The sequence below is a fragment of the Helianthus annuus genome, chromosome 4, assembly GCF_002127325.2.
Source record: "Helianthus annuus cultivar XRQ/B chromosome 4, HanXRQr2.0-SUNRISE, whole genome shotgun sequence".
Classification (NCBI taxonomy): Eukaryota; Viridiplantae; Streptophyta; class Magnoliopsida; order Asterales; family Asteraceae; genus Helianthus; species Helianthus annuus.
The window spans coordinates 206,985,750-207,010,962 of record NC_035436.2 but is presented as its reverse complement, the minus strand read 5'-3'; the positions used below and the strand labels follow the sequence as shown (position 1 = coordinate 207,010,962).

At 35.6% G+C, this 25,213-nt stretch overlaps 1 protein-coding gene and 3 long non-coding RNA genes across 8 annotated transcripts; all 4 read right to left on the bottom strand.

The window, feature by feature from the left end:
* Positions 1-463: 463 nt before the first annotated feature.
* Positions 464-6,938, bottom strand: LOC110938260 (CDPK-related protein kinase). Its single transcript, XM_022180724.2, has 11 exons — positions 6,324-6,938; positions 4,704-4,837; positions 4,492-4,533; positions 4,294-4,402; positions 4,101-4,179; positions 3,298-3,594; positions 2,173-2,285; positions 1,969-2,070; positions 1,801-1,863; positions 1,553-1,711; positions 464-783 (listed from the first exon to the last, which is right to left on the bottom strand). The coding sequence occupies exons 1-11, from the start codon at positions 6,777-6,779 to the stop codon at positions 643-645; spliced, it is 1,695 nt and encodes a 564-aa protein (XP_022036416.1). The 5' UTR covers positions 6,780-6,938; the 3' UTR covers positions 464-642.
* A 1,323-nt stretch (positions 6,939-8,261) lies between these two features.
* Positions 8,262-12,382, bottom strand: LOC110935365. 2 transcript variants are annotated; one of them, XR_002589079.2, is made up of 3 exons: positions 11,398-12,382; positions 10,319-10,402; positions 8,262-9,003 (listed from the first exon to the last, which is right to left on the bottom strand). It is a non-coding gene; the product is annotated as an uncharacterized LOC110935365 (long non-coding RNA). The 2 variants fall into 2 exon arrangements; XR_002589078.2 differs by having other exon boundaries at positions 8,262-8,472; positions 11,398-12,381.
* A 1,214-nt stretch (positions 12,383-13,596) lies between these two features.
* Positions 13,597-17,042, bottom strand: LOC110935366. 2 transcript variants are annotated; one of them, XR_002589081.2, is made up of 3 exons: positions 16,734-17,042; positions 15,655-15,738; positions 13,597-14,338 (listed from the first exon to the last, which is right to left on the bottom strand). It is a non-coding gene; the product is annotated as an uncharacterized LOC110935366 (long non-coding RNA). The 2 variants fall into 2 exon arrangements; XR_002589080.2 differs by having other exon boundaries at positions 13,597-13,807; positions 16,734-17,041.
* A 4,360-nt stretch (positions 17,043-21,402) lies between these two features.
* Positions 21,403-24,680, bottom strand: LOC110938261. 3 transcript variants are annotated; one of them, XR_002591333.2, is made up of 5 exons: positions 23,547-24,680; positions 23,244-23,476; positions 22,801-22,968; positions 22,156-22,288; positions 21,403-21,711 (listed from the first exon to the last, which is right to left on the bottom strand). It is a non-coding gene; the product is annotated as an uncharacterized LOC110938261 (long non-coding RNA). The 3 variants fall into 3 exon arrangements; XR_004890969.1 differs by having other exon boundaries at positions 23,244-24,675; XR_002591331.2 differs by lacking the exon at positions 23,244-23,476 and having other exon boundaries at positions 23,547-24,674.
* Between the last annotated feature and the right edge of the window lie 533 nt (positions 24,681-25,213).

The window sequence follows — 25,213 nt, the reverse complement described above, 5'->3', positions numbered from 1 at the left end:
TAGTCTTTGTCTGGTTGACCGGACCAATACGCCGCGCTTTGGCCACAGCTCGACATTGCAGGACGTGCATATAGGACAAATAAACCACTTTTTAGGGAGGCTATCTACACACCAAGTGTGTAGATAGTTTGAGCCTTGTTTTTATACAAGCCCATTTTTATTAGTCGCATATGGTTTCCAGAATTTCGAGAACGGGTTTGAATATGATAGCAATGGCTCCAAAGAAAAAAGAACTTAATTCAAAGAAGAAAACATGTATTTAAGTGATTTATTTTTTGTGGGTTGAATTTGGTGCTTTGTCTACACTGAAATGCCCAGTTCATGGCCCATACTTGTTCGATCTGAAAACTCCATTTTTCTTATTTGTCCATGTTAACTGGACCCAATAGTTAGTGGCCCATTTAGGATTGGGCTGTCCTTTATCGTTCATAACTTTATAATGGGCTTGATAAGTTCTATTCTATATACAATAATTATTCATTGCTTCTATTATTCATATTTGCATATTCCAAAAACTAAACTCATGTTCTTGACCTTGATACAAATCATATATACATGATAAAAAGAATCATGAATCCATTCTTATTTTCGTTTGTCCTATAAATGATATACCCATGTTACCCCTCACCAGAGAACTGAATGTTATCGTAACCTTCGGTTGTTCCTAGTGGACACTCCATGCAACAATTTCACAAATCCAAGATAGCTTAGTTTCCCATCAGAATGCCGTATCCATTCGCTCACAACAACGTGTAATGGGACCGAAGGTCCGAGCCCCAGTTCCTGAAACGAAAAGTGATCAACTTCTTTAGCTTTTTTGGTGATTATATGTTTTAACCTATAAACTAATAACCTTTTTATGAAAGTTTAAAGAACTTAACCATTTATGTGAAAGTTTATAGAATTAATTACACGAAGAGTTCTTCTAATAATTTTAACTAAAAAGGGTAAAACCATCATTTGCGAAAGCCTAAAAGAAATTTTAACGGAAGTTAGTTTTAGACTCAAAAATATTTTTTTTAAACTTAGACCCCAAATGTGTGATTAAGTTCAATCAAATGAACTATTTATGTAACTAAATAAGTTTATATAAGTGTGATAACCTTATATTTTATTTTAGAGTAAATTACAAGTTTTTTCCTTTATGTTTACATCAAATTTCAGGCGCTGTCCTTTAGTGCAAAAGTTGACAGGCGGTGTCCTTTACCTTTCAAAATCTTGCACGTTTTGTCCTTTAGGCCAAACCCAGTTAGATTTTTTGGTTAAACCTAGTTGACAGGCGGTGTCCTTTACCTTTCAAAGTCCCTAAAGTTGAAATGACAAGAATGCCCTCATGTGCAAGGCACATGATCAGATTTAACCAAAAAATCTAACTGGGTTTGGCCTAAAGGACAAAACGTGCAAGATTTTGAAAGGTAAAGGTCACCGCCTGTCAACTTTTGCGCTAAAGGACAGTGCATGAAATTTGATGTAAACATAAAGGACAAAACTTGTAATTTACTCTTTATTTTATAGTATAATTATTTAGTACCAATTGTAGATATCAGCTTACCGATGCTAGTTCTTCAATAATGATGGCCTTGTTACCATCGTTTTCGAAAATCTCGTAAGCAGATTGGGTAAGTTGTTCCCAACGATCAAGTGCTTCGAGTTGATGAACGTTAATCGCAGCGGCACAGAAATCATCGAAGTCTAATGCGAGGGCAGTCAGCTATTAACCATCAAACATAAACAAACTTTGAGTTAAAACATGCACCAAAAGACGGTTAATTAACGAAAAGTGTAAACACAATTAAGTACCCAATTGAGATAGTCTATGATTCGGGACTCCTTCATTGCATTTGTTGCATGCTTCAACAACGCCTGCTCACATACGATTATAAGGTACAAACATTACGTCATGTTTCACCTTTTTGCGCATTTTTCCAAAAAAATAAATTTAAAAGGAATAAATAGACGAAGTCAAACCGTTTTAATGCTCCTGTGTGTTACGCGCTCGGATGTCGCTAAGTGCATAAATTGTTTCTTAAGATAAAAGAGATCCTCTGTAGTCAATGTACTCGACAATGCCTGTCACGTATAAAGAAAACATGTAACTTGATGCACATAAACATTATATTATATGTTTATAGATTTACTTGTGTTAATGTTAACATTGTATGTTGTGCGAACCTTTAAAGCCGCCTTGCGCAAAGGAGATGCAAGCGTGTAGGCTTTTAACGTTCTTAAAACTCGAATGTCAATAGGTACTTCCACCGTGTTATGATCACGAATCCATGGGTGACCTGAATAAAACAAAAATAATCGTGTTTATGAAATCACGTGGAAGAAAGTACGGCTAAGGAAAAAAAATTCAGTATAGACCAGTCAAATCGATGGCCCTAACAGGACCGATCTGACCGGCCCAAACCAACAATAACCAACCCGGCATTCGATTCATAATTTTATGGCTTTTCGGTTTTGTCCAAAACTTACATTAATCAAGACCGACCAAGAAAGACCAATCTTTCGAGAGTAAATTACAAAAATCGTCCTTTATGTATGTCACTTATTGCAATTTGTGTCCTTTGTCTTCAATAATTACATAAAACGTACTCGATGATTGCAAACCCTTGCAAGTTATGTCCTTTAGCCCTAACTTAGTTAATTTTTTGTGGTTAAATCTGATCAAATGGACCCCACATGAGGGTATTTTGGTCATTTTACTCTTATGTGAGGTCCATTTGTTCAGATTTAACCACAAAAATACCCTCATATAGGGTCCATTTAGTCAGATTTAACCACAAAAATTACCTAAGTTAGAGCTAAAGGACATAACTTGCAAGGGTTTGCAAACATCAAGTACGTTTTCTGTAATTATTGAAGACAAAGGACACAATTTCCAATAAGTGACATACATAAAGGACAAATTTTGTAATTTACTCATCTTTCGACTACTTTCATTTTGGGATTTTGTAACTCTATAATTTTTTTTTAGAAAGTTGACAAATATTTTTTTGAGATGAATTTTGAAGCATAAAGTATTAATGTAAACTCCCATATAATTATCACCATCATGCTGCTATGTGTGCACATAAGAGAAAACAATTTAGAAATACAAATATGTATTCCTGGACTAAACAAAACGGTCCCATCGATTGAACCGCTCAGAACATAACCTATTTAACCGGAACTGTCCAAGACTTAACAGGCCTGGTCGGTCCGGTTTTCTATGTAATGTTCCCATTATTTTATCAATTTGGGATCGAGTTGATACGCCACTTTTTATTGTCTTTTCAAAAGTCAGTTAACACTTACTTAGAGCCTGGGCAGCGGTTAACCGTTTACGAGGGTCTTTAGTCAAGAGACACTTGACAAAATCTTTAGCAAGTGGAGATCGTGAAGCCCATGCAGTTTCCGCGAAACTTGGAACCGTTTTGAGGACAGCCCGGAAAATGCCTGACTCGGTCCGGGCCCAAAACGGTCTACTACCACATAGAAGAATGTATGATATTACGCCTATGCTCCAAACATCAGCTTCGGTATCATATGACCTAAGAAGAACCTCGGGTGCCACATAATACGCACTTCCAACAATATCGTTCAGTTTTTCATCTGCAGATCGCTAAGAATTATCATCAACTCTTGAATAGCATCTATAGCTCAAGTAACACATTAACAAAATACGTTTGACTCTTCAATACAATTTCTCAATTTCTTACAACTAATTATTTGATTGTAATTATTAAACAGGGCCGGCCCTGAGAATTCGTGTACCCTGTTCGAGCTTAAAAAAATGTGCCCGTAGGCCTTAACGAAATTGGGTATTGGGCTCACTAAAGGTCAAACCTAATGCCAAAGGGGTTAATAACTAATCTAAACCATAAAAATAGTTTTGTAAGGGGGCCTATGTTGGTGTTTCTATGAGTGTACCCTATTAAAAAAATATTTTACATATACATATCGGTTTTTTTTTTTATAAAAAACGTGCCCCTCGAAATATCGGACCCTGGCTGGTGGTCCTCCCCGCCACCCTCAGGGCCGGCCATGTTATTAAACCAATATTAATCAGTTTCAAAACACAAATCTAAACATCCGTCAATTTGTGTTCATAGACTTACCTGGCTTAACAAAATCAGATAACCCGAAGTCGATGGCTTTCAATCGGGAATCATCACCCTTCGATTTCAACAGGAAATTCTAATAAAATGAATTAGAAAAAATAGAATTAGCAAAACATGCATTATTGTGAGAGTTAGGAATCAAACATAGAGTGAAGAAAACACAAATATAAAAATAAAGAATAGCTTGTACCTCGGGTTTAAGATCGCGATGCACCACGCCTTGTAGATGGCAAAATGCAACAACATTTAGTATCTGAATTGTCATGTTTTTTGACTCGTCTTCGGTGAATTTCCCACCCCTACATGAAATTATATAAAATCTAAGCATACAACTTATGATTTAGACATGAAATCAAGAATATATTTGAAGTTATGCACATTGTAGAACCTTGAAAGCATTAGATCAAGAAGCTCACCGCCTTCGCATAATCTGAGAAATGCAAAGTTAGACATAAATGCAAAGTTGATTCATACACTTACATCATAAAGGGTGGTAAAATGGTCAAAATACAATTATGTGTAATGTGTTTGTATATGAATAACTTTATATTAGTTATGAATCATCTCATATGCTAAATAAATATGTGTATGCATGCTTACTCCATAACCATGTAGACATGATCATTGTCTTCAAAAGCATCATAGAATCGTATGAGGTTATCATCATGTCCGGACAAGTCTCGCAATATTCTCACCTCTCTTCTCACATCCTCCACTGCGATAGCCGATGTCATCTGCCAAAAACCATAATTTTTTTTCAAAGTGATTATGTGATATTATAACATAAGTAGAATCAGATAATCAACTGTAACACACACAAAAAAAAGAAAACTATGGAGTGTTTATGTTGTTTAGAGTATTAGTAAGGGAAAATCAAATAGTTAATTAAATAAATTAATGTAATGAATAGGGTGAAATTAATTGCTTCAAGGAATATTGGATCTTATGATATGATTGTGATTTGTGAATTATAAAATCAGATATTATGCTTTCTTAACATGCAAATGAAACTAAAAATGAATAAACTATCACAAATCAACATCCACTTGCACTTCCAAAACTACGTATCTTAGATGTTATAAATATAATAGCAGATGGATTGTTTTAGTGTTTTGTAAAGGTTTTAGTTAATCATGTAACTTCCAATTTTTTTTTAACGGCAAATTTGGATCATTGACGGAGCACGTTAAATCCCTTCATGTGTGTCAAAACAGTCAAATAGATAAAATGGATGTTAATAAAAGATGTTTAAATAACACACACGGAACAAATGGACGTCTAAGTTATAAAACAAAACCGTTACAAAGATCAAACAATTAGAACTAAAAGGTTAACCTATGATCTATTGGTCTAGTGGTATGGTGTCCCACCTTACAAATGTGAGGTTGTGAGTTCAAATCCTTGCAAGTGTAAGGTGAAAGTAAGGTCTTAAAAAATGGCGTTAAAAAAAAAGTTGAAATTTTATGTAAGTAAAACACATTGATTATATGTTTTTTTACCAATAGTCTTATATCTGATTAAAACCAAGGTTGAAGAACTCGTTAGTCGCTAGTCGGCCGTTGAGGTGGGGACTATCGACTAGTCGTGATTAATCAGGAATCAGGATTAATCGGATCGGATTTTTTATATGTAATTTTCAGTTTTATGTATACATATACACATTTTTATAGGTAAACATTTTAAGTAGTTAGGTTTTAACTCTTACTCAACTCATTTTTTTAAGTATACTAGATTAATTGTTGGAATTCAAATGGTTTGGTTGGAAACTGACCGGAATTTAGAGGTTTTGGTCGGAATATACAGGTTTTTTGCCGGAATCTGGCCGGAATTGCCGATTTTTGGCTGGCCGACTAGGTCCGACTAGGCCCGACTAGCGATTAATGAACTGATTAATGAAAAATTACTCAGTTACTGGCCGACTAGTGATTAATCGCCGACTAGTCGCAATTTTTACAACACAAAACACGTCTAGCACACAACTTATATATTGTACTTGAATCATCAATAAAAGTAATTCATAACGATTATATATGCAATTAAATTGCTCTGACAGTCTAACATATAACTCAATGAATTTATCTTCACAAAGAAAACCAAAAAGATTATAATAGAAAATTATTAGGTTAATAATAATAATTAATTAAATAATTCACAAATTCATAACAAGTTTTATTGGTATTTTCATTCATAGAAATGTTAATAATAACTAATAAATGATACCTTATCCTTGGGTATGACTTTAACGGCGACTTTTTCACCGGCATGATCACCGGACTTACACGTGGCAGACACAGTATACCCAAAATGCCCTCGTCCCACTTCATCTCCAACCTCGTACTCTTCCTTAAACCGTTTCTTCAACCCGAACCTCTTGTCCAGACCCGCCACCACTTCCGGGTCATCATCTTTCCTCCTCCGCCGCCTCATCAGCACAGCCATTATATGTTTGGCCGGCGAGGGCGGCGGAAACACCGTGTTAGTGTTTCCGCCGCCAGACGGCCGAGCCGGAGACTTTACGATGCCCAATAATGATTGGATAGGGCTGAGACTGTAGAAAGGTGATGATTTTCCGGTGGCGGATGATTCCCGGTGGTGATCATGTTCCGGTGTGTTTGGTTGCTCCGGTAAGTCGCTGTACGGGTTGCTCCGCGGAGGCTTGGAAGCGCATCCGCCCATGTCGGCGTCGGCCGGGGTTTATATAGGTGGTCGGAGGATCTCCGCCGTGTGAGAAGGTGGTATGGAGATATAAATGGATTGCATTGTCTTATGTTTTCATGAGTTGGAAGGAAGAGATGCTAGTCTTTTTAGTTTATTATAATAATTACCGAATGAATTTAATAATTTAATCTATGATTAATCGGTTAATAATTTATATTGGTAGGCTAGGAGTTAGCTACAAAGTCTAAATTTTTTAAATAAGTGTAAAACGTCATAAGACACCGTAATGTGAATTATAAAACTAACAAATAACGTAATGAAGATTACTAAAACATAATATATGTATGTTTTGTTTTGTGTTTTAGATGATAAGGCTTTGATTTTTTAATAACTAACATTATTGTGTTTTATGATGGTTATCATGTCGTGTTTTATATTCATAGTTTTACGATGATGTATTTGATGTTTTTATGGACTGTAAGGGTTTGAATATAATGTTTTAGTAATCTTCACTCTGTTTTTATGGGGTTTCATCGATGTGTTTTATGGCTACAATTATGATGTTTTATGACTAACATTTTTTAAAAATTTGGATTTTGTAACCGAACTCTACCCGATATTGGTAATGTGATCAATGATTAATGCAACTTCACTTTTATTGGCGAAACTTTATTGCTGCCGGGGTGCCCTGACTCTCACTAATTTTTCAGTCTAAATGTTAGCTTTACTGAAAATTTTCGAAACTTTTTTTTGTAGTGTAAAATACTGGCTAAGAGTTCGGCCTCCATCAATTTTAATTTTTACCGAGTTTTCGTTCAAGCTTCGTGAGTGAATGTTTACTCTCGTTGCTAATCCCAAATCCACTCTGACAAAAATCAATCGGCTGATTATGTTGTTTTGTTGTGAAGCGACGTGAATGAAAAGTAGGACAAATCAGCTGTTGTTTTTTGATATTTTGGAATTGTCCTTATAATTATTTAAATTCTATTTTTCTTTTAATCATTAATTAATAGTTAAGTTATTGATATTATTTTGTTCACAGGGTCTTTTAAATAATTTATATTTATTTGATACTAACTTCCGTCAATCTCGTAGACGGAAAACTGAACCATCAAAAAGTAGAAAAGATGAGGTTTCGTAGGACACAAGGCAAGTGTACATTCTTCCACCCTCTCTCATAAGGAACAAAAGGTTTTGAATAAATGAGTTGATTATCTTTTAGATTTCTAGTTCTCCAAATATATAAAAAAATATATGTTCCTCGTTTCATTTCTGATATATAAAATTTTCCATCCACTTGGAAATAGCGTAGGAGTATTGGCTAATTAGATAAGATTTGATATGATGTAGTAGAAGGTAATAGTTTCAATCCCCATTATGTATAAGTTTACTCATTAAAAACTCGTATCAATCATGCGCTGCATGCGTCTCATAAGTTCACAGTCGCACAGACTTGTTACGCCCTAATTCGTATTTGTCAAAAGTCACAGCGGAAACACGTACCATAAAATTTCTTTCACTATAAATACCTCAACTTATTTAAGATTTAACTTTAACACAGTTCTTTCTCATAAATCCGTCATCCTCTTATTTATTAGTTAAAGACATAGCTTATGTTTACTACATTATGTACATCAACGTTTCCGTACAATCTCTCTAGTGACTCGATCTTCGGTCTCCAATCCTTGGATATCCTCATGACTGGTACTACCTGCGCTCACCACATAAAATTACACATCATTAGTACGCGTTATAAACATACAAGGTTTGTTCACGTTTACTTCTCGTTTCGTTAACTCTTTACATCCCAGCGTTCCCATCCTGATCATATGATCCGTAGTGAGACTTCTTTGGTATTCCTGCGTTACACTTCATTCACCAAGCACGCAACCATTACCGTTAGTACTCAATTTCATTAGATGCATGCGTACATACCTTTCATACAAACTGATACATACCTTTACGGTCACAAATAGCAACTGTCCTACATACGTACCTGCATACATACGTACGTACCTACGTACGTGCATACCTAATTACATCCATTCCTACCTACATACATACATACCTACATTCATACATACATACATACATACATACCTACATACATGCATACATATATACATACATACATACATACTTATTACCTGCCTTCACACAAACCTACATACGTGCATACCTTCGTGTATGGATCCTCTCGTGAGCCCATATTCATCTAAACGCATACGTACGTTCTACCTACCTACACACCAACATACATACATTTAAACGCAAAAGACAATCATACGTATATACCTTTCTTACATCTTTACATCCACGCATATGCTTATGCCTATCTTTATGCATACGTACATGCACCTCTACATACATACATACCCTTCCTACATCGTTACGTACATGCATACACTCGTACATATCTTTATACATGCATACATACACATTTACATACGTACATACTTTAACAAACACGTACTAGATCACGCGTACCTCTTACATAATCATACATCATTAACATGGGTCTTAGACTTAGCTTTATAGCCCATAAACATCTAAGGAACCATCAAAATCATGTTTGGAAAGTCCACCGTAGTCCACGGATATCAAACCGAAGCCCACGGTACATAAATTGACTTAAATAACAAGATTTCAGCTTTTGGGACTTGGGAAGGCCGTCGCCGACGCCCCTAGGGCCGTCGGCGACGGGCCTTGCATTTACCCGTAGCCCAAAAACCCGTAGACAGGTAATTAACCCGTCAGCACAAAAACTGGTTTTCTAGAGCCCGTCGGCGACGCCCCCATGCCCGTCGGCGACGCCCTCTAGATTTTGCATTTTTCTGCAGCTCCGTTTCGTCGTCCGTACGCACTAAAACGCGCATAACTTTTGAACCGTTTACCCGTTTAACCTCCCGTTTCTTCCTACATGCTTGTAAATTCATATTCTATCATATGAACTTAAAATCCCACATCCGGATTAAGGAAATTCTTAACTTACATGCATTCGGCTTATTATTATCTTCTAATTATTTGACCCGTTCGTGCATTTATTAACATAATCTGTTTATTTGACCTCAATCTCATATGAACTTAATAATTTCATTGACGCCTATCATAAAAGATTGATTTCTCGGATGTCTAGCGTTCTCTTAACCCGTTCTCGCTCAAAGGCTTATTTTGACCCGTTATGGGTAATTGTGCATTAATTGGTCTATGACATACAAAACCCTATACTACGCTTTCATACTTGACAAAGACATTACTTTAATCGAATAGCTCATTTCCAAACAACTTTTAAGGTCGTTTGCCCGATATACCTATCAAGGGCGTTTTTGTCAACTTACGCTATCCTTAACAACAAAAGATTTCCTTGCATAAGTAACCGATCCTACTACTTAACTACAAATCTTATTCACACATAACTTGCTCGGATCAAAACTAAGATCCGTTTAATACTCATCGATATCATACAATTCATTTCTATTTGACTTCAATTACCCTATCTAATTAAATTGCATATAACTTTACATAAACAACTAAGAAGTGATTACGGAATCACTTACCTCATGCATCCGTGTTCATATTCGTTTCCTCGCCACTTCTTGACCCATTATCCATCCGTGCTTGATTCCGTCTCGACATGATTCCTATACTTCCATGTCATCGAAATCACATTCTTATTAGCATATTCATTTGTACATGTTGACTATCATATCATTAGTTGTTTCTAACAAGCATAACCCATATAGTCATATCCATATCCGTTTGCCCTCATGTAGTTCATCATGTCATTACATATAACGTGTATTGATGTAACATGTAACGTATGACTTCCTAATATCTTACCTTCACAACAAGAAGTTAAATTATGCTTCTTGTTCGTAGTTGACTTCCAGAAAGTCAACAATTCATCTTATTTAACTTTCGACTTATCATTTTATACCCGTATCATCATGATAGACTATACGGACGACACTATATACATTTTATCATACGATTGGTGTGCGTACCACCTTTTAAGCATAACACACAACTAATTCATGCACAATCTTCTAATTTCATACATAGTGCATCAAATCCTTCTACTAATCAACATGTAGTATTTAAAATCAAACATCAATAATATGAACATATTATCATTTTCATCATATCATCAAAACCCACTTCATGACTATTTTTCTAATCACTTACAAGTGATCTAATCTTAAGTTCTTCATAGTTTCTTCATGCTTTTGATATATGTACTACCTTGTAAGCATAGTGTACAACTAGTTCATGCATATCATTCTAATCTCATACACAATTCATCAATTTCTTCCTTCTAGTCAACACAAATCATACATGCATAACCATCAAACCTACAATTATCACATTTCTTCCAATCCTACTAACAAGAATCCATCATACATAACATGATACATAAATTTTTGAACAAGAATTAGACCTAGATGAAATATCCATGCTATCATCTTCACCCCAACAATTGGGTTTCACCTTTAAACATCAAATTAAGTTAAATCATGCATAAACCATGTTCTATATGGTTATTTTAACACCTATGCATGAACAATTTCGTACCAATTCACGGATTAAGACATAACCCACTTCATACAACTTCATAAATCTAAATTTTGAGACATACCTCATGATCCCCTTGAGTAGGTGATCCTTAATTCATGTTTGGTTGTGAATTTGAGCTTCATTTGACTCCTCAATTTGATGATTGTGTTAGAACTAGGGTTTGGTTCATGGGGAGTTCCCCCTGATCGTTCTAGAACACACGAAATGTGTGTGTGCTTGTGTGGGTGTGTTTGTTACTTAAGACATAACTTTCCCCCTTGTTCATCTTTGGTCCCTCAAGTTTGTTCCCTTGTTTGCTTTGTTAAACATTTTATTACATTCCATCTTTTAATAGTTTTAACCATACATCTAAGTAGGTTAATTAGCCTAGTTGTTTATTTCTTGAGGTACCATATCACAGCATTTTAACGAATATAAATATTCGGGTTTTGGGGTGTTACAAATCTACCCCCCTTAAATAAGGTTTCGTCCCCGAAACCTTTCTCATTTCCTCTACACACACACACATTTATGTTTGGCTTAACACCCTCATCACATTCATAAGTAATCATCCTAACTCATTTCATAATTATTCATGTAATTGGCTTCTTCTTCTTAACAAGGCTGTACTTTTCATGGTATACTTTCATATAACGTTCTTATTTCCTTGACCGACTAGTAATAGTTCATCGTCCCTATATATTCAAACCTATATTAATGCTTACCTATAAAGGCATTCATTACATCCTTTTACGTTTTAAATCCGTCCCACGGATTTAAACGTAACATCCATACCCTTCATTCCTTCTATGTTTGAATCCATCTAGCGGTTTCAAACATGTCACTCTTACCTTTTCTTTCTTACATGTGTTTAACAAAAACTTATAGTTTTACCTACCTTCAGCAACAAGGTTTTAAGGTTAGTCATCTTAGTTGTCGAATCATAATTACTTCATTTTAGTTCTATTCATATAGGAGCTTTCTTCTTTCTTACACATTCAACTACCCAAGTAAATGGGGTTCGGCGTAAACGCTCTCAATGAGAGTTAAGCATACACATTCGACTACCCAAATAATTGGGTTTCGGCATAAACACTCTCAACGAGAGTTAAGCATACACATTCCACTACCCAAATAACTGGGTTTGGCATAAACACTCTCAACGAGAGTTAAGCATACATATTCCACTACCCAAATAACTGGGTTTGGCATAAACACTCTCAACGAGAGTTAAGCATACATATTCCACTACCCAAATAACTGGGTTTGGCATAAACACTCTCAACGAGAGTTAAGCATACATATTCCACTACCCAAATAACTGGGTTTGGCATAAACACTCTCAACGAGAGTTAAGCATACACATTCCACTACCCAAATAACTGGGTTTGGCATAAACACTCTCAACGAGAGTTAAGCATACATACTTCACTACCCAAATAACTGGGTCTTTCGCTTTTAATCATAACTTCTTCTTTCAATCCGTATAACGGATTAAGCTTCTAGCATTCATTAGAGTATTCAAAATTACCCGTTTAAAAACAGATGGTAGCTTATTCTTATTCGACTTGTTCGCTAGAACCGGTCGACTCGCATAACTTTTCATAACCTTCGTTAGCATAACCAAATCCGCAATGGATTTGCTTTTTCGCATTCGCTACAACATAGCGCCCACCTGCTACCCAGTTCTACCGGACATACCTGCAATAATTGTCACGGTCTCACGAACGTCATATGCTTCTTGCGTACTGGCCAGGTGCGCAATTCACACACTAGGTTCGTGCCTTCGTGTAATCATCGCCTTATGCCCGAGAAATGGGTTTCAGTTTCGTGCATATTTCTAAAACTTCCCCAAGACCACATCATTGTCTTTCGTTTAATAATTACCCTCCCAAGGAGACCCATTCCTTTTATCTTTTGACATCGGTACTCATACATGTTAGTAGTGTGTACCTGGGGTTAGTTTGCCTATTTGCACCTTTGCCCGCCTTAGCGTTCATCCTATTCTGCATTCCCGGATCATCTTCTTCAAACTCTTAAGCTTACCTTGCACATAACATACTATTAGTTTCCTTCAAATACATAATCTAATACATACTTACATTTGCTATTGCATTTAGGCCTCGATCGAGTCTTGGATTGTACGGGTTCTTGATTACGAGAGCACACTGGTTTGAGTTCAAGCATTTACCTTCTATTACTTGATTCTCTCAAACCAGGGCTCTGATACCAACTTGTTACGCCCTAATTCGTATTTGTCAAAAGTCGCAGCGGAAACACGTACCATAAAATTTCTTTCACTATAAATACCTCAACTTATTTAAGATTTAACTTTAACACAGTTCTTTCTCATAAATCCGTCATCCTCTTATTTATTAGTTAAAGACATAGCTTATGTTTACTACATTATGTACATCAACGTTTCCGTACAATCTCTCTAGTGACTCGATCTTCGGTCTCCAATCCTTGGATATCCTCATGACTGGTACTACCTGCGCTCACCACATAAAATTACACATCATTAGTACGCGTTATAAACATACAAGGTTTGTTCACGTTTACTTCTCGTTTCGTTAACTCTTTACATCCCAGCGTTCCCATCCTGATCATATGATCCGTAGTGAGACTTCTTTGGTATTCCTGCGTTACACTTCATTCACCAAGCACGCAACCATTACCGTTAGTACTCAATTTCATTAGATGCATGCGTACATACCTTTCATACAAACTGATACATACCTTTACGGTCACAAATAGCAACTGTCCTACATACGTACCTGCATACATACGTACGTACCTACGTACGTGCATACCTAATTACATCCATTCCTACCTACATACATACATACCTACATTCATACATACATACATACATACATACCTACATACATGCATACATATATACATACATACATACATACTTATTACCTGCCTTCACACAAACCTACATACGTGCATACCTTCGTGTATGGATCCTCTCGTGAGCCCATATTCATCTAAACGCATACGTACGTTCTACCTACCTACACACCAACATACATACATTTAAACGCAAAAGACAATCATACGTATATACCTTTCTTACATCTTTACATCCACGCATATGCTTATGCCTATCTTTATGCATACGTACATGCACCTCTACATACATACATACCCTTCCTACATCGTTACGTACATGCATACACTCGTACATATCTTTATACATGCATACATACACATTTACATACGTACATACTTTAACAAACACGTACTAGATCACGCGTACCTCTTACATAATCATACATCATTAACATGGGTCTTAGACTTAGCTTTATAGCCCATAAACATCTAAGGAACCATCAAAATCATGTTTGGAAAGTCCACCGTAGTCCACGGATATCAAACCGAAGCCCACGGTACATAAATTGACTTAAATAACAAGATTTCAGCTTTTGGGACTTGGGAAGGCCGTCGCCGACGCCCCTAGGGCCGTCGGCGACGGGCCTTGCATTTACCCGTAGCCCAAAAACCCGTAGACAGGTAATTAACCCGTCAGCACAAAAACTGGTTTTCTAGAGCCCGTCGGCGACGCCCCCATGCCCGTCGGCGACGCCCTCTAGATTTTGCATTTTTCTGCAGCTCCGTTTCGTCGTCCGTACGCACTAAAACGCGCATAACTTTTGAACCGTTTACCCGTTTAACCTCCCGTTTCTTCCTACATGCTTGTAAATTCATATTCTATCATATGAACTTAAAATCCCACATCCGGATTAAGGAAATTCTTAACTTACATGCATTCGGCTTATTATTATCTTCTAATTATTTGACCCGTTCGTGCATTTATTAACATAATCTGTTTATTTGACCTCAATCTCATATGAACTTAATAATTTCATTGACGCCTATCATAAAAGATTGATTTCTCGGATGTCTAGCGTTCTCTTAACCCGTTCTCGCTCAAAGGCTTATTTTGACCCGTTATGGGTAATTGTGCATTAATTGGTCTATGACATACAAAACCCTATACTACGCTTTCATACTTGACAAAGACATTACTTTAATCGAATAGCTCATTTCCAAACAACTTTTAAGGTCGTTTGCCCGATATACCTATCAAGGGCGTTTTTGTCAACTTACGCTATCCTTAACAACAAAAGATTTCCTTGCATAAGTAACCGATCCTACTACTTAACTACAAATCTTATTCACACATAACTTGCTCGGATCAAAACTAAGATCCGTTTAATACTTCATCGATATCATACAATTCATTTCTATTTGACTTCAATTACCCTATCTAATTAAATTGCATATAACTTTACATAAACAACTAAGAAGTGATTACGGAATCACTTACCTCATGCATCCGTGTTCATATTCGTTTCCTCGCCACTTCTTGACCCATTATCCATCCGTGCTTGATTCCGTCTCGACATGATTCCTATACTTCCATGTCATCGAAATCACATTCTTATTAGCATATTCATTTGTACATGTTGACTATCATATCATTAGTTGTTTCTAACAAGCATAACCCATATAGTCATATCCATATCCGTTTGCCCTCATGTAGTTCATCATGTCATTACATATAACGTGTATTGATGTAACATGTAACGTATGACTTCCTAATATCTTACCTTCACAACAAGAAGTTAAATTATGCTTCTTGTTCGTAGTTGACTTCTAGAAAGTCAACAATTCATCTTATTTAACTTTCGACTTATCATTTTATACCCGTATCATCATGATAGACTATACGGACGACACTATATACATTTTATCATACGATTGGTGTGCGTACCACCTTTTAAGCATAACACACAACTAATTCATGCACAATCTTCTAATTTCATACATAGTGCATCAAATCCTTCTACTAATCAACATGTAGTATTTAAAATCAAACATCAATAATATGAACATATTATCATTTTCATCATATCATCAAAACCCACTTCATGACTATTTTTCTAATCACTTACAAGTGATCTAATCTTAAGTTCTTCATAGTTTCTTCATGCTTTTGATATATGTACTACCTTGTAAGCATAGTGTACAACTAGTTCATGCATATCATTCTAATCTCATACACAATTCATCAATTTCTTCCTTCTAGTCAACACAAATCATACATGCATAACCATCAAACCTACAATTATCACATTTCTTCCAATCCTTCTAACAAGAATCCATCATACATAACATGATACATAAATTTTTGAACAAGAATTAGACCTAGATGAAATATCCATGCTATCATCTTCACCCCAACAATTGGGTTTCACCTTTAAACATCAAATTAAGTTAAATCATGCATAAACCATGTTCTATATGGTGATTTTAACACCTATACATGAACAATTTCGTACCAATTCACGGATTAAGACATAACCCACTTCATACAACTTCATAAATCTAAATTTTGAGACATACCTCATGATCCCCTTGAGTAGGTGATCCTTAATTCATGTTTGGTTGTGAATTTGAGCTTCATTTGACTCCTCAATTTGATGATTGTGTTAGAACTAGGGTTTGGTTCATGGGGAGTTCCCCCTGATCGTTCTAGAACACACGAAATGTGTGTGTGCTTGTGTGGGTGTGTTTGTTACTTAAGACATAACTTTCCCCCTTGTTCATCTTTGGTCCCTCAAGTTTGTTCCCTTGTTTGCTTTGTTAAACATTTTATTACATTCCATCTTTTAATAGTTTTAACCATACATCTAAGTAGGTTAATTAGCCTAGTTGTTTATTTCTTGAGGTACCATATCACAACATTTTAACGAATATAAATATTCGGGTTTTGGGGTGTTACAAGACTGCTCCCAACTTACAAAAACGTGCGCCTGGCTTCAGCAACCTACACTTGTGTGCACCATCCAAGTTGGTCGCGCCCGCTAACATCTAAAAAAAGAAAGCAACTCATCTAGTTCAGAGGTCCACCCACTTACCGTCCGTTCATAGGAAGCAGCATTGAACTGGGGGCTTGAAGGGATATGGTCTCAAATACCGCGCAAGCCATGCGTGCATGGGGCAATACCACACTTAGTTACAACAACACTCGGCTTGTTCCAAGGTTCCTCCGCAGGAACCACCTGTGTACGCCCAACCATGAAAAGCTCACATAAGTACAGTTAGTACAAGTGGTACAAGCCTGCAGGGGAGAAACACTACAAAAGGATAGTGACGTGTAGCCAATCAGCGTGCACCATTCACTGCTCCATGATTTCCACTCACAGTTGATGACAAACTCGACAACACATACACCCAGCAGGCGACGCGGCACCAATCACTGTGCGCCAACGTGCCTCCACCTCTACAAACACTATCCTTTGTGTCAGAGGAGATAAAGAGGATATTCCTTGTTGGCGACGTTTGGCCCAAGGCCCATCAGCCCATCTTCTTCTCAAAAACCCTCCAGCCATAAATACCAACCTTCAACCATAGGTTTAAGCATCTGAATTCTCTCACTCTCACTCTTAACACACACTTGCTTTAGTCTTCTTAAAAGGATACTTATTCTCACGCCACAGGGTGGTTATGAGAAAAACCCTCCACCCCTTCTTCTTATAACGAGCTCATGGTGTTCTGTTTTGCAGATCATACAAGCTTTGTCGACCAAAGAAGAGATTAGAAGATTAACCACCTTGTCGAGACTATCTCATAGGTTCTATCCCCACGGATTAGAACTGGTATTTCTTCAGATGGCAGTCTTGATTGTGCTAGCGCATAAATGAGCTAAACTACTAGAATAATTGGACCGCTCAATCATTTTCGCAACGAACTTGGTTTGTTGCATCTGTTAATCAGCTTGGAACTCTACTTGCTATGTCTCGAGCTCTACGATATGCTTCTCGATATTCCATTATAAATTTCGTTGAAAACAAAATTGTATTCTAAATTGAGTCTTCTTTTGTATTATAAGCTACAATGAGTGGCGGCAAAGTACCGGTGTCGTGATGAACCTAACCCATACCGACATCGGTACTGGTAAAATCTTAGTGGAACCAATACCGGTATTCGTGTCTATGGTTTTTGATCAATGTAAAACACGTGTCAGTATCCTTTGGGGCACATTAAGACTTTATTTTTTGGGGTTTTCCTTTCGGTTAGAACCTTACCATTATTGTAATGAATCAGACCGATAACAACCAAATTACCTCTTGTGATAAAACGAACTTGTACCGATTGAATTCCCGTCAGATGACGCGATAGGATCTCACGTTTGTGTATATATATAAACTAGATTGCTACCCTATGCCGCGCGTTGCAGCGGCAACGTCTTAGTTGTTTATAGTTGCCGGCACGTTATGTGATCGTTAATTATATGAAAACGCGTGTTTCGGCATATCCGATCTAACTCAATGTAAACTACATATGCATTGCGGTTACAAAAGAAACGGAATCGAACCCGGGGTGGTTCGTTTAGTGAGGGTTCCACTTAACCACTATATCACCCTTACTTTTGTATCAAGACCTAGCGGCGTCAAAATGTACACTAACTCGGATTTATACCATCAAATGAAAACGTGTTAGTAAAGAACGTGAATTTATACCTACACATAATAATAAACATGAAAATATATTATATTTTACTCGATTTGTTTCGAAAAAAATTATATCAAAACGTGAATTTATAACGACATGTGGTTAATAACAACCATATTATAAAATAGGTTTACGGCTTATACACGAAAAAAAAAGAAAAAAAAAGGAGGGAAACACGAAAAAAATAGATAAGAAAAAAATAAATAAAAGAAAAGGGAAAGGGGGAAACACGTAAAGAAATAATAGAAAAAGAAAAACATGATGGCACTTACTATTATGTAAAAAAAGCTTCTAAGGAGTGCAATTAACAGGAATCGAACCAGAGTCATGTGATTGGAGCACCAAAGCCTCATCCAATCCATCCAACCTTTATATTGTTACCAACCTTGTAGCAGTGTAATATATATCAAAGAATGGGTCGGTGGCTTTTGATGTGACAGCCACCAACATTTAACTTTAAGATTATATAAATTTTGAAAGCATAACTATATTTTAGATATGTATATTTCTTCAAACAAAATCATAGTCGTAAATTTTTTAAATGGTAAATATTACTCCTATTTTAAATTACACCAATAAATCTAAATTACACATTTTCTTAGGTTTGAACCTAAAATCTTCTTTCTAAGGCTCTCCAGTGTGGGGCTCGTCCCAGCCTCGTCGTGGCCTGCGCCGTCCAACACACCATCCCGCCTGGCCCGTCGTCGTTCAGTTCGTCGAGTGTGCGACGTTTGAGACGGGGAGAAGAAGACAAAAGTCGATGCCCTCTCTTCTCACACACATATTCATCCTCTTTGCCCCATCCTCACACCCATCCTACGTGGCGCTTATATGGAGGGTCATCCTTCAAGGATGAGCCTCTCTCATACCAGAGAGCCTAAAATGCGTAAATCTCTATCAAGTAAGCTAACCCCATATTTACAAATTATAGTCATAATTAAATAACAAAATAGACTTTGACCCGTTATCAAAGACCTACAGTCATACCGGTCTTCTACTCCAGCTAAAATATAATTACTTTACAGCACACTTTTATTTAAAAACAAATTCTCTTATATTTAAAATTCTAAAAGTAATTAATTAAGTTTTTAAAAATATATTTACTTGGCATATGGGGTATTTTTATTTTCAATGTGCTATGATATAATATGTGTGTTTATGTAGCCATCCTCTCTACTTTTAGGTTTTGTTGTATTTCTTTGACAATTTCTGATTGAAAATTTATATATGGTGGAAATCCATCGGTGTCGTTTTGGATCATATAGCATTTTCTTTCTGTGTTACTTCCTTTATTATGTTTGTTTTAGTAAAGTACGTTTCTAATCATCTCCTTGTTGCATTTCTAATTTGATTATTATTTTGCCTCAGCTCGTTACAAGCTAATTGTTATAAGACATATTTTTTAAATCAAGAATAATAACACTCGATCGTTAACTCTAAATATTTAGGATTCAGAGTTAATGATTGCCATAGTTTGTGTTCAATTTTATTTAAGCGTGTTCAAAGTTTGATTTTAGGCCTAATTTCTTTTTAAATATATTGTTGAGTAATTACGATTTTGACCCCTGTGGTTATATTACTTTTACCCTTTTAACCCAAAATTTTTTTTTAACATCTGAGCCCCCAAGGTCTTTTTTTCTAACCCTTTTGGCCCCTAACACTAACCCCATCCATTAAATGTTGGGGCCAAAGGGGGGGGGGGTTAGAAAAAAATGACGTTAGAGGCCAAAAATGTTAGAAAAAAGGACGCTGGCGACTCAGATGTTAAAAAATTCTTTTTTAGGCTAAAAGAGTAAAAGTAATATAACCACAGGGGCCAAAATCGTAATTTACTCTATGTTGTTTTATATCTTAGGGTTCATGTTTATGAATACGAGGATGTATGATGACTTATTATTGATGACTTAAATTATTTTAAAACTTGATACAGTAATACTTATGATATTTATAAACGATAATAAAGTATAACAAAATTAATGAGTTCTTATAATATTTATGATATTTATACTAGATCAAATAGTAGCCAAAGTTTGGGGGATTGTTGTTTTTTTTTTTCTAAGGTGTATACCATACTATATATACAAATGGGCAAATATAGCACCTAAACTCAATTATCAAACTGTTAGCCTAAAACGGTATGTCAAGTTGCGTTTTCACACTAACGTGCGAGGACAAAATACTAGTTATTGTAATATACATGAATTTACCGTAGTTTAGATTAATTATTGGCTAGAGGGAGATGATATATGATGCGACAATGCATTGCCCACTACATTGTATAATAACCACATAAATTATGTGATGACTAGTGATTCATATTATTAAGATGATTGATATTCTTAACACTAATATATCAACCAGATTTGATCGAATTGACAATACCGATGAACATAAGAGAAAAACCATTTGACAACTAATTATGCAGCGTAACTGTAGTGAAGAATGGTACAATTTTAAAACTATTTCTGACTTGGATAGTTAGTATATGTTTCAATATAACTAGAAAAGTAACCCGCGCGCGTTGCGCTGCGGGCAACGAAATTGACGTGCATACCAGTTGTGTTTAAGCTTATCATAATTCTTTCGTTATCAAAATCCGAGTAACAACTATAACTACAACGTTATACAAATAATTGTGTACACTAATACACACAGGTTGATAACAAATAAATACAGTAATTGTTTCTTTCATAAGCAAATAAATACGATGTCGGGTTCCTCGGAACCTGGTCTTGGCACGTTTTTTTTCTGTTGGAACCAAAAGGCGACACACTGCCTCTTGGCTGCGTACTATGCTATCGAAGGTTATTGTTTAGAATAGCCAACTCTCTCAACTATTGCCTTTTGTACGATCCTGAGATTCATCCTGTAATTCAAAGTAGTGTATTTATAAATAGTTGAAACCAACCAAATCATCTTTATGGGTTGGTCAGCCAGGAAGATATCTATACGGTACCATCCACGATTTAAGGTTGGTTTGGCAGGTACGACTGGCCCAACAAACCCAACCATTTTCCTCTGCCAGTTTTTTTCCTAAAAAAGTAAAAACTTTTTTTTTTGCAAAAGATGAAAAAACTTTTGTTAAAAGTAAAAAAGTCAAAGGGGTTAAAATACAAAAGATTAAAATCTTTGGGTCAAAAGTCAAAAATGCAAATTTTTTTACCCAACCATTTGCCATATTCCAAAACCTTAGTTAGCAGTTCAAACTATAATTTCCGTTGCAAAGTGAACAACTCTAATTTAAAGAAGGTATGGATAGGCTATAGTTTATGCACAAGGTAGAAGATATGTAGTATGAAAGAAAACATACCACAGGTTTGAGCAACTTTTTCCCCCTACAAGCTGACCAACACGCGCCTCTCGTCTGCCACATTTACTATATAAAATGTGATCGTTTTCTCCGGGTAGTTGAGATCAACGACAGTAGAGATTGTTGTCAACAGCTGCGATGGCAAGACATCAATATTCTATCAATAAATATTTGTTTAAATCAAAACAAAATATAATAATATGTGCTAATAAAAATACTTTAATCTGGTTCAATGCAAAAAGCTTTATGCCACACATATCTAAAAGCTTAACAGTTGCCGATACATCATCCTACAAAACCTATAAAAATTAAAAAAGTCACTAATAGTCTAATATCACTTGATCAATGATCAATCAACAATTTTTTTAGTTGACCTATTTTTTCATGTATCAAATCCCTAAAATAGAAAAAAAAAGATTATTAAAGAAATCATCTCAAACCTTGCACATCTAGTTGCTAATCAAGAAAGTTACAACACACAAATATTAATTAATTCAAGGCAGCTTCACAATTAGACCAATAAAAAGCCAGATGGCCATCAAAGTCTATAAATGGGTTTAGATATAACAACAACAAAATGTACTTGTGAAACAAAGTGTGTTGTTACTTCAAATTGAAAGTAAAAAAATAAACTGGTCAACATACCTGGTGATTTTTTTATATTATGAGCTACATCTGTGTGCTAAACATGATATATAAATTCTTCAAACATCAGACTTTTTATAATTCTCACGTCTGGCACCTTGGCTTTCGAGACCTATACGCATCTCTCGCTTATTGAAACCAGGCTTGACAGTTTCTTTTCTTCAATATCTAAGAACATGTATCGATTTTAGATTATAACAAAAAAAATCGAAACCAGCCATTTGATTTCAAAAGCCAAACCATAAACATCATCCATTCAAATAGACCCATTTCTTATCTCAAATTCAAATATAAATTTCAGATTAATGCATCATAAAAGTTAGATAGAAAGCTTTGCAATCTCATGAACATAAATTAAATCGACAAAAACTAAATAAAAACCCTTCAAGATCCTTCTCTAGTGGAAAACATACAGTAAATACAATCTTAAGAAAACAAAGTACCTAAGCTTTTATGGCAAAAGTCTTGGAAATAATTGAACATCCAACTCTACTTCTAATATTAGATGGAATAAGGTCTGAACTCTCTTTCATATATGAAGGCAAGATATATAGTGGAGAGTTTTATAACTAAGGTTGTATATAGGACTTCCCATAATAAAGGTTGCTTTCAAAGTAGTATATATGGCCAAACGTTTATTCATACAATCTCACATCACATCAAGCAATATTCTTTTCTGCATAATAACAAATAATAAGAACAATATTATTTGAAATCAACTAAAAGCAGGTGATATTATTTCTTACATATCCATATGACGTGCAGATGCCAACAACAACCTTCCAATCCCACAAATTCGGAATCACAACTAGATTCCTTTGCTGATCTATGAATCAAAAATATAGATAGAATACATATACAAATGTGCTTATACTTTGTTATTTAGAACCCTTCTTTTCTCAATGTGGTGTATTGAGTATTATAACAGAGTTCAACAAAATGAGCAAACCAATTAACTGAATAAGTAATTTGAAATCGAAAGGTAGTTCAATTAAGGTACCTAACTGAATAAGTAATTTGAAATCGAAAGGTAGTTCGATTAAGGTACCTTGTCGCGTATTAGAATATAAACTGAGGCAAAAATTCTGGTTAGCAGAGGGCGATGGTTACGAAATGGTCACGGTGGCTGTCAATGTGGTCGGAATGGAATTAGTGTTTAACATAAGCAACGTGATATCCGCATCAAGATCAGCAGCTACAGATTCAGCCTAGGTGTTAGCCGCACCAGCTTTCGCCAACTATCAGAGGATAGTCATAAGTTTCTTAAACATGGTATGGTCTCGTTGAGCAACAGCTAGAGGAGCAGGACTATGGGAATACTTAGAATAATCTTCCATTAATTCTTTATGTTCTTAATTTTACCAAGTAACATAAATAATTCACCAATTTTCTATACACCATCAGAAATTCAAAATCCCCAATTGTCAAAAGCTAATAAAACCCAAATTTGAATAAAACCCTAAACAACTATTTAACTAAATTACAGCATCAACATGTTTAGAACTCAATGAAGGCAGTAGATCCATGTTGCTATGTGAGATTTTGAATTTAATATGTGAATTTAAACAAAGACAAGAAGAAATAGAGCAAGAAGCTACCCGAATTGATGCAAACAATTGATTAAGAAAGATAATGTTCATGTTGTGAATGAATCATCTTGCTAGTGTAGTTGTTGTTACCAACGAAACCCTAGCCACCACTTGGATTACGGCGGTTAACCGCCAGTGCGATGACCCAACTTCGCATCGGGCAGCCTGCATCGCCGGTCGGCGGAGACTTCCTGGCTCGCTTTCTCTTCTCCCTTTTTCTCTGTTCTCTTCCTCTCCTCTGTCTTCTTTGAAGGTGGGGAATGAAAAGACGTGTGTTTACCAAATAAACTCATACACCAATAAAGCATGTTGTACAATCACACAATTCAAAAAAAAACCAAATAAGCACAAGTTACAACTCTTATTGCACAAGAATGTTGAAAATTAGAGTATATATAAATTCTCAACTTTCAGAAGATGAATTGTACTTTTAGAACGTTTTATTATTCAAATTTTATATCTATTTTTTTATATTTTAATACTAATAATAGCAATAATTGTTCTTATAATTTAGCTGATAATTTAAATATGAAGATTACTATCTACATGACACCATGTGGTTGTCTTGTACACACCATAAACATACAGAAATTAATCGCTTTATGGAACATAACTTAACCAATACCATATTTTATACTTTTTATGAAAAGTATATAAAGTTTGTTGCTTTTTTTACACCTATAAGCAGAGTTTTTTTTTTTTTTTTTTCAAAATAGTGTTGGTGGAAAAAATATTTACCATAATAGTGTTCTCACAAAAATATTTACCAAAATAGTGTTTTATCTCATTTTGATAGTTTCTCTCTCCTAATTTCATTGGTTAAC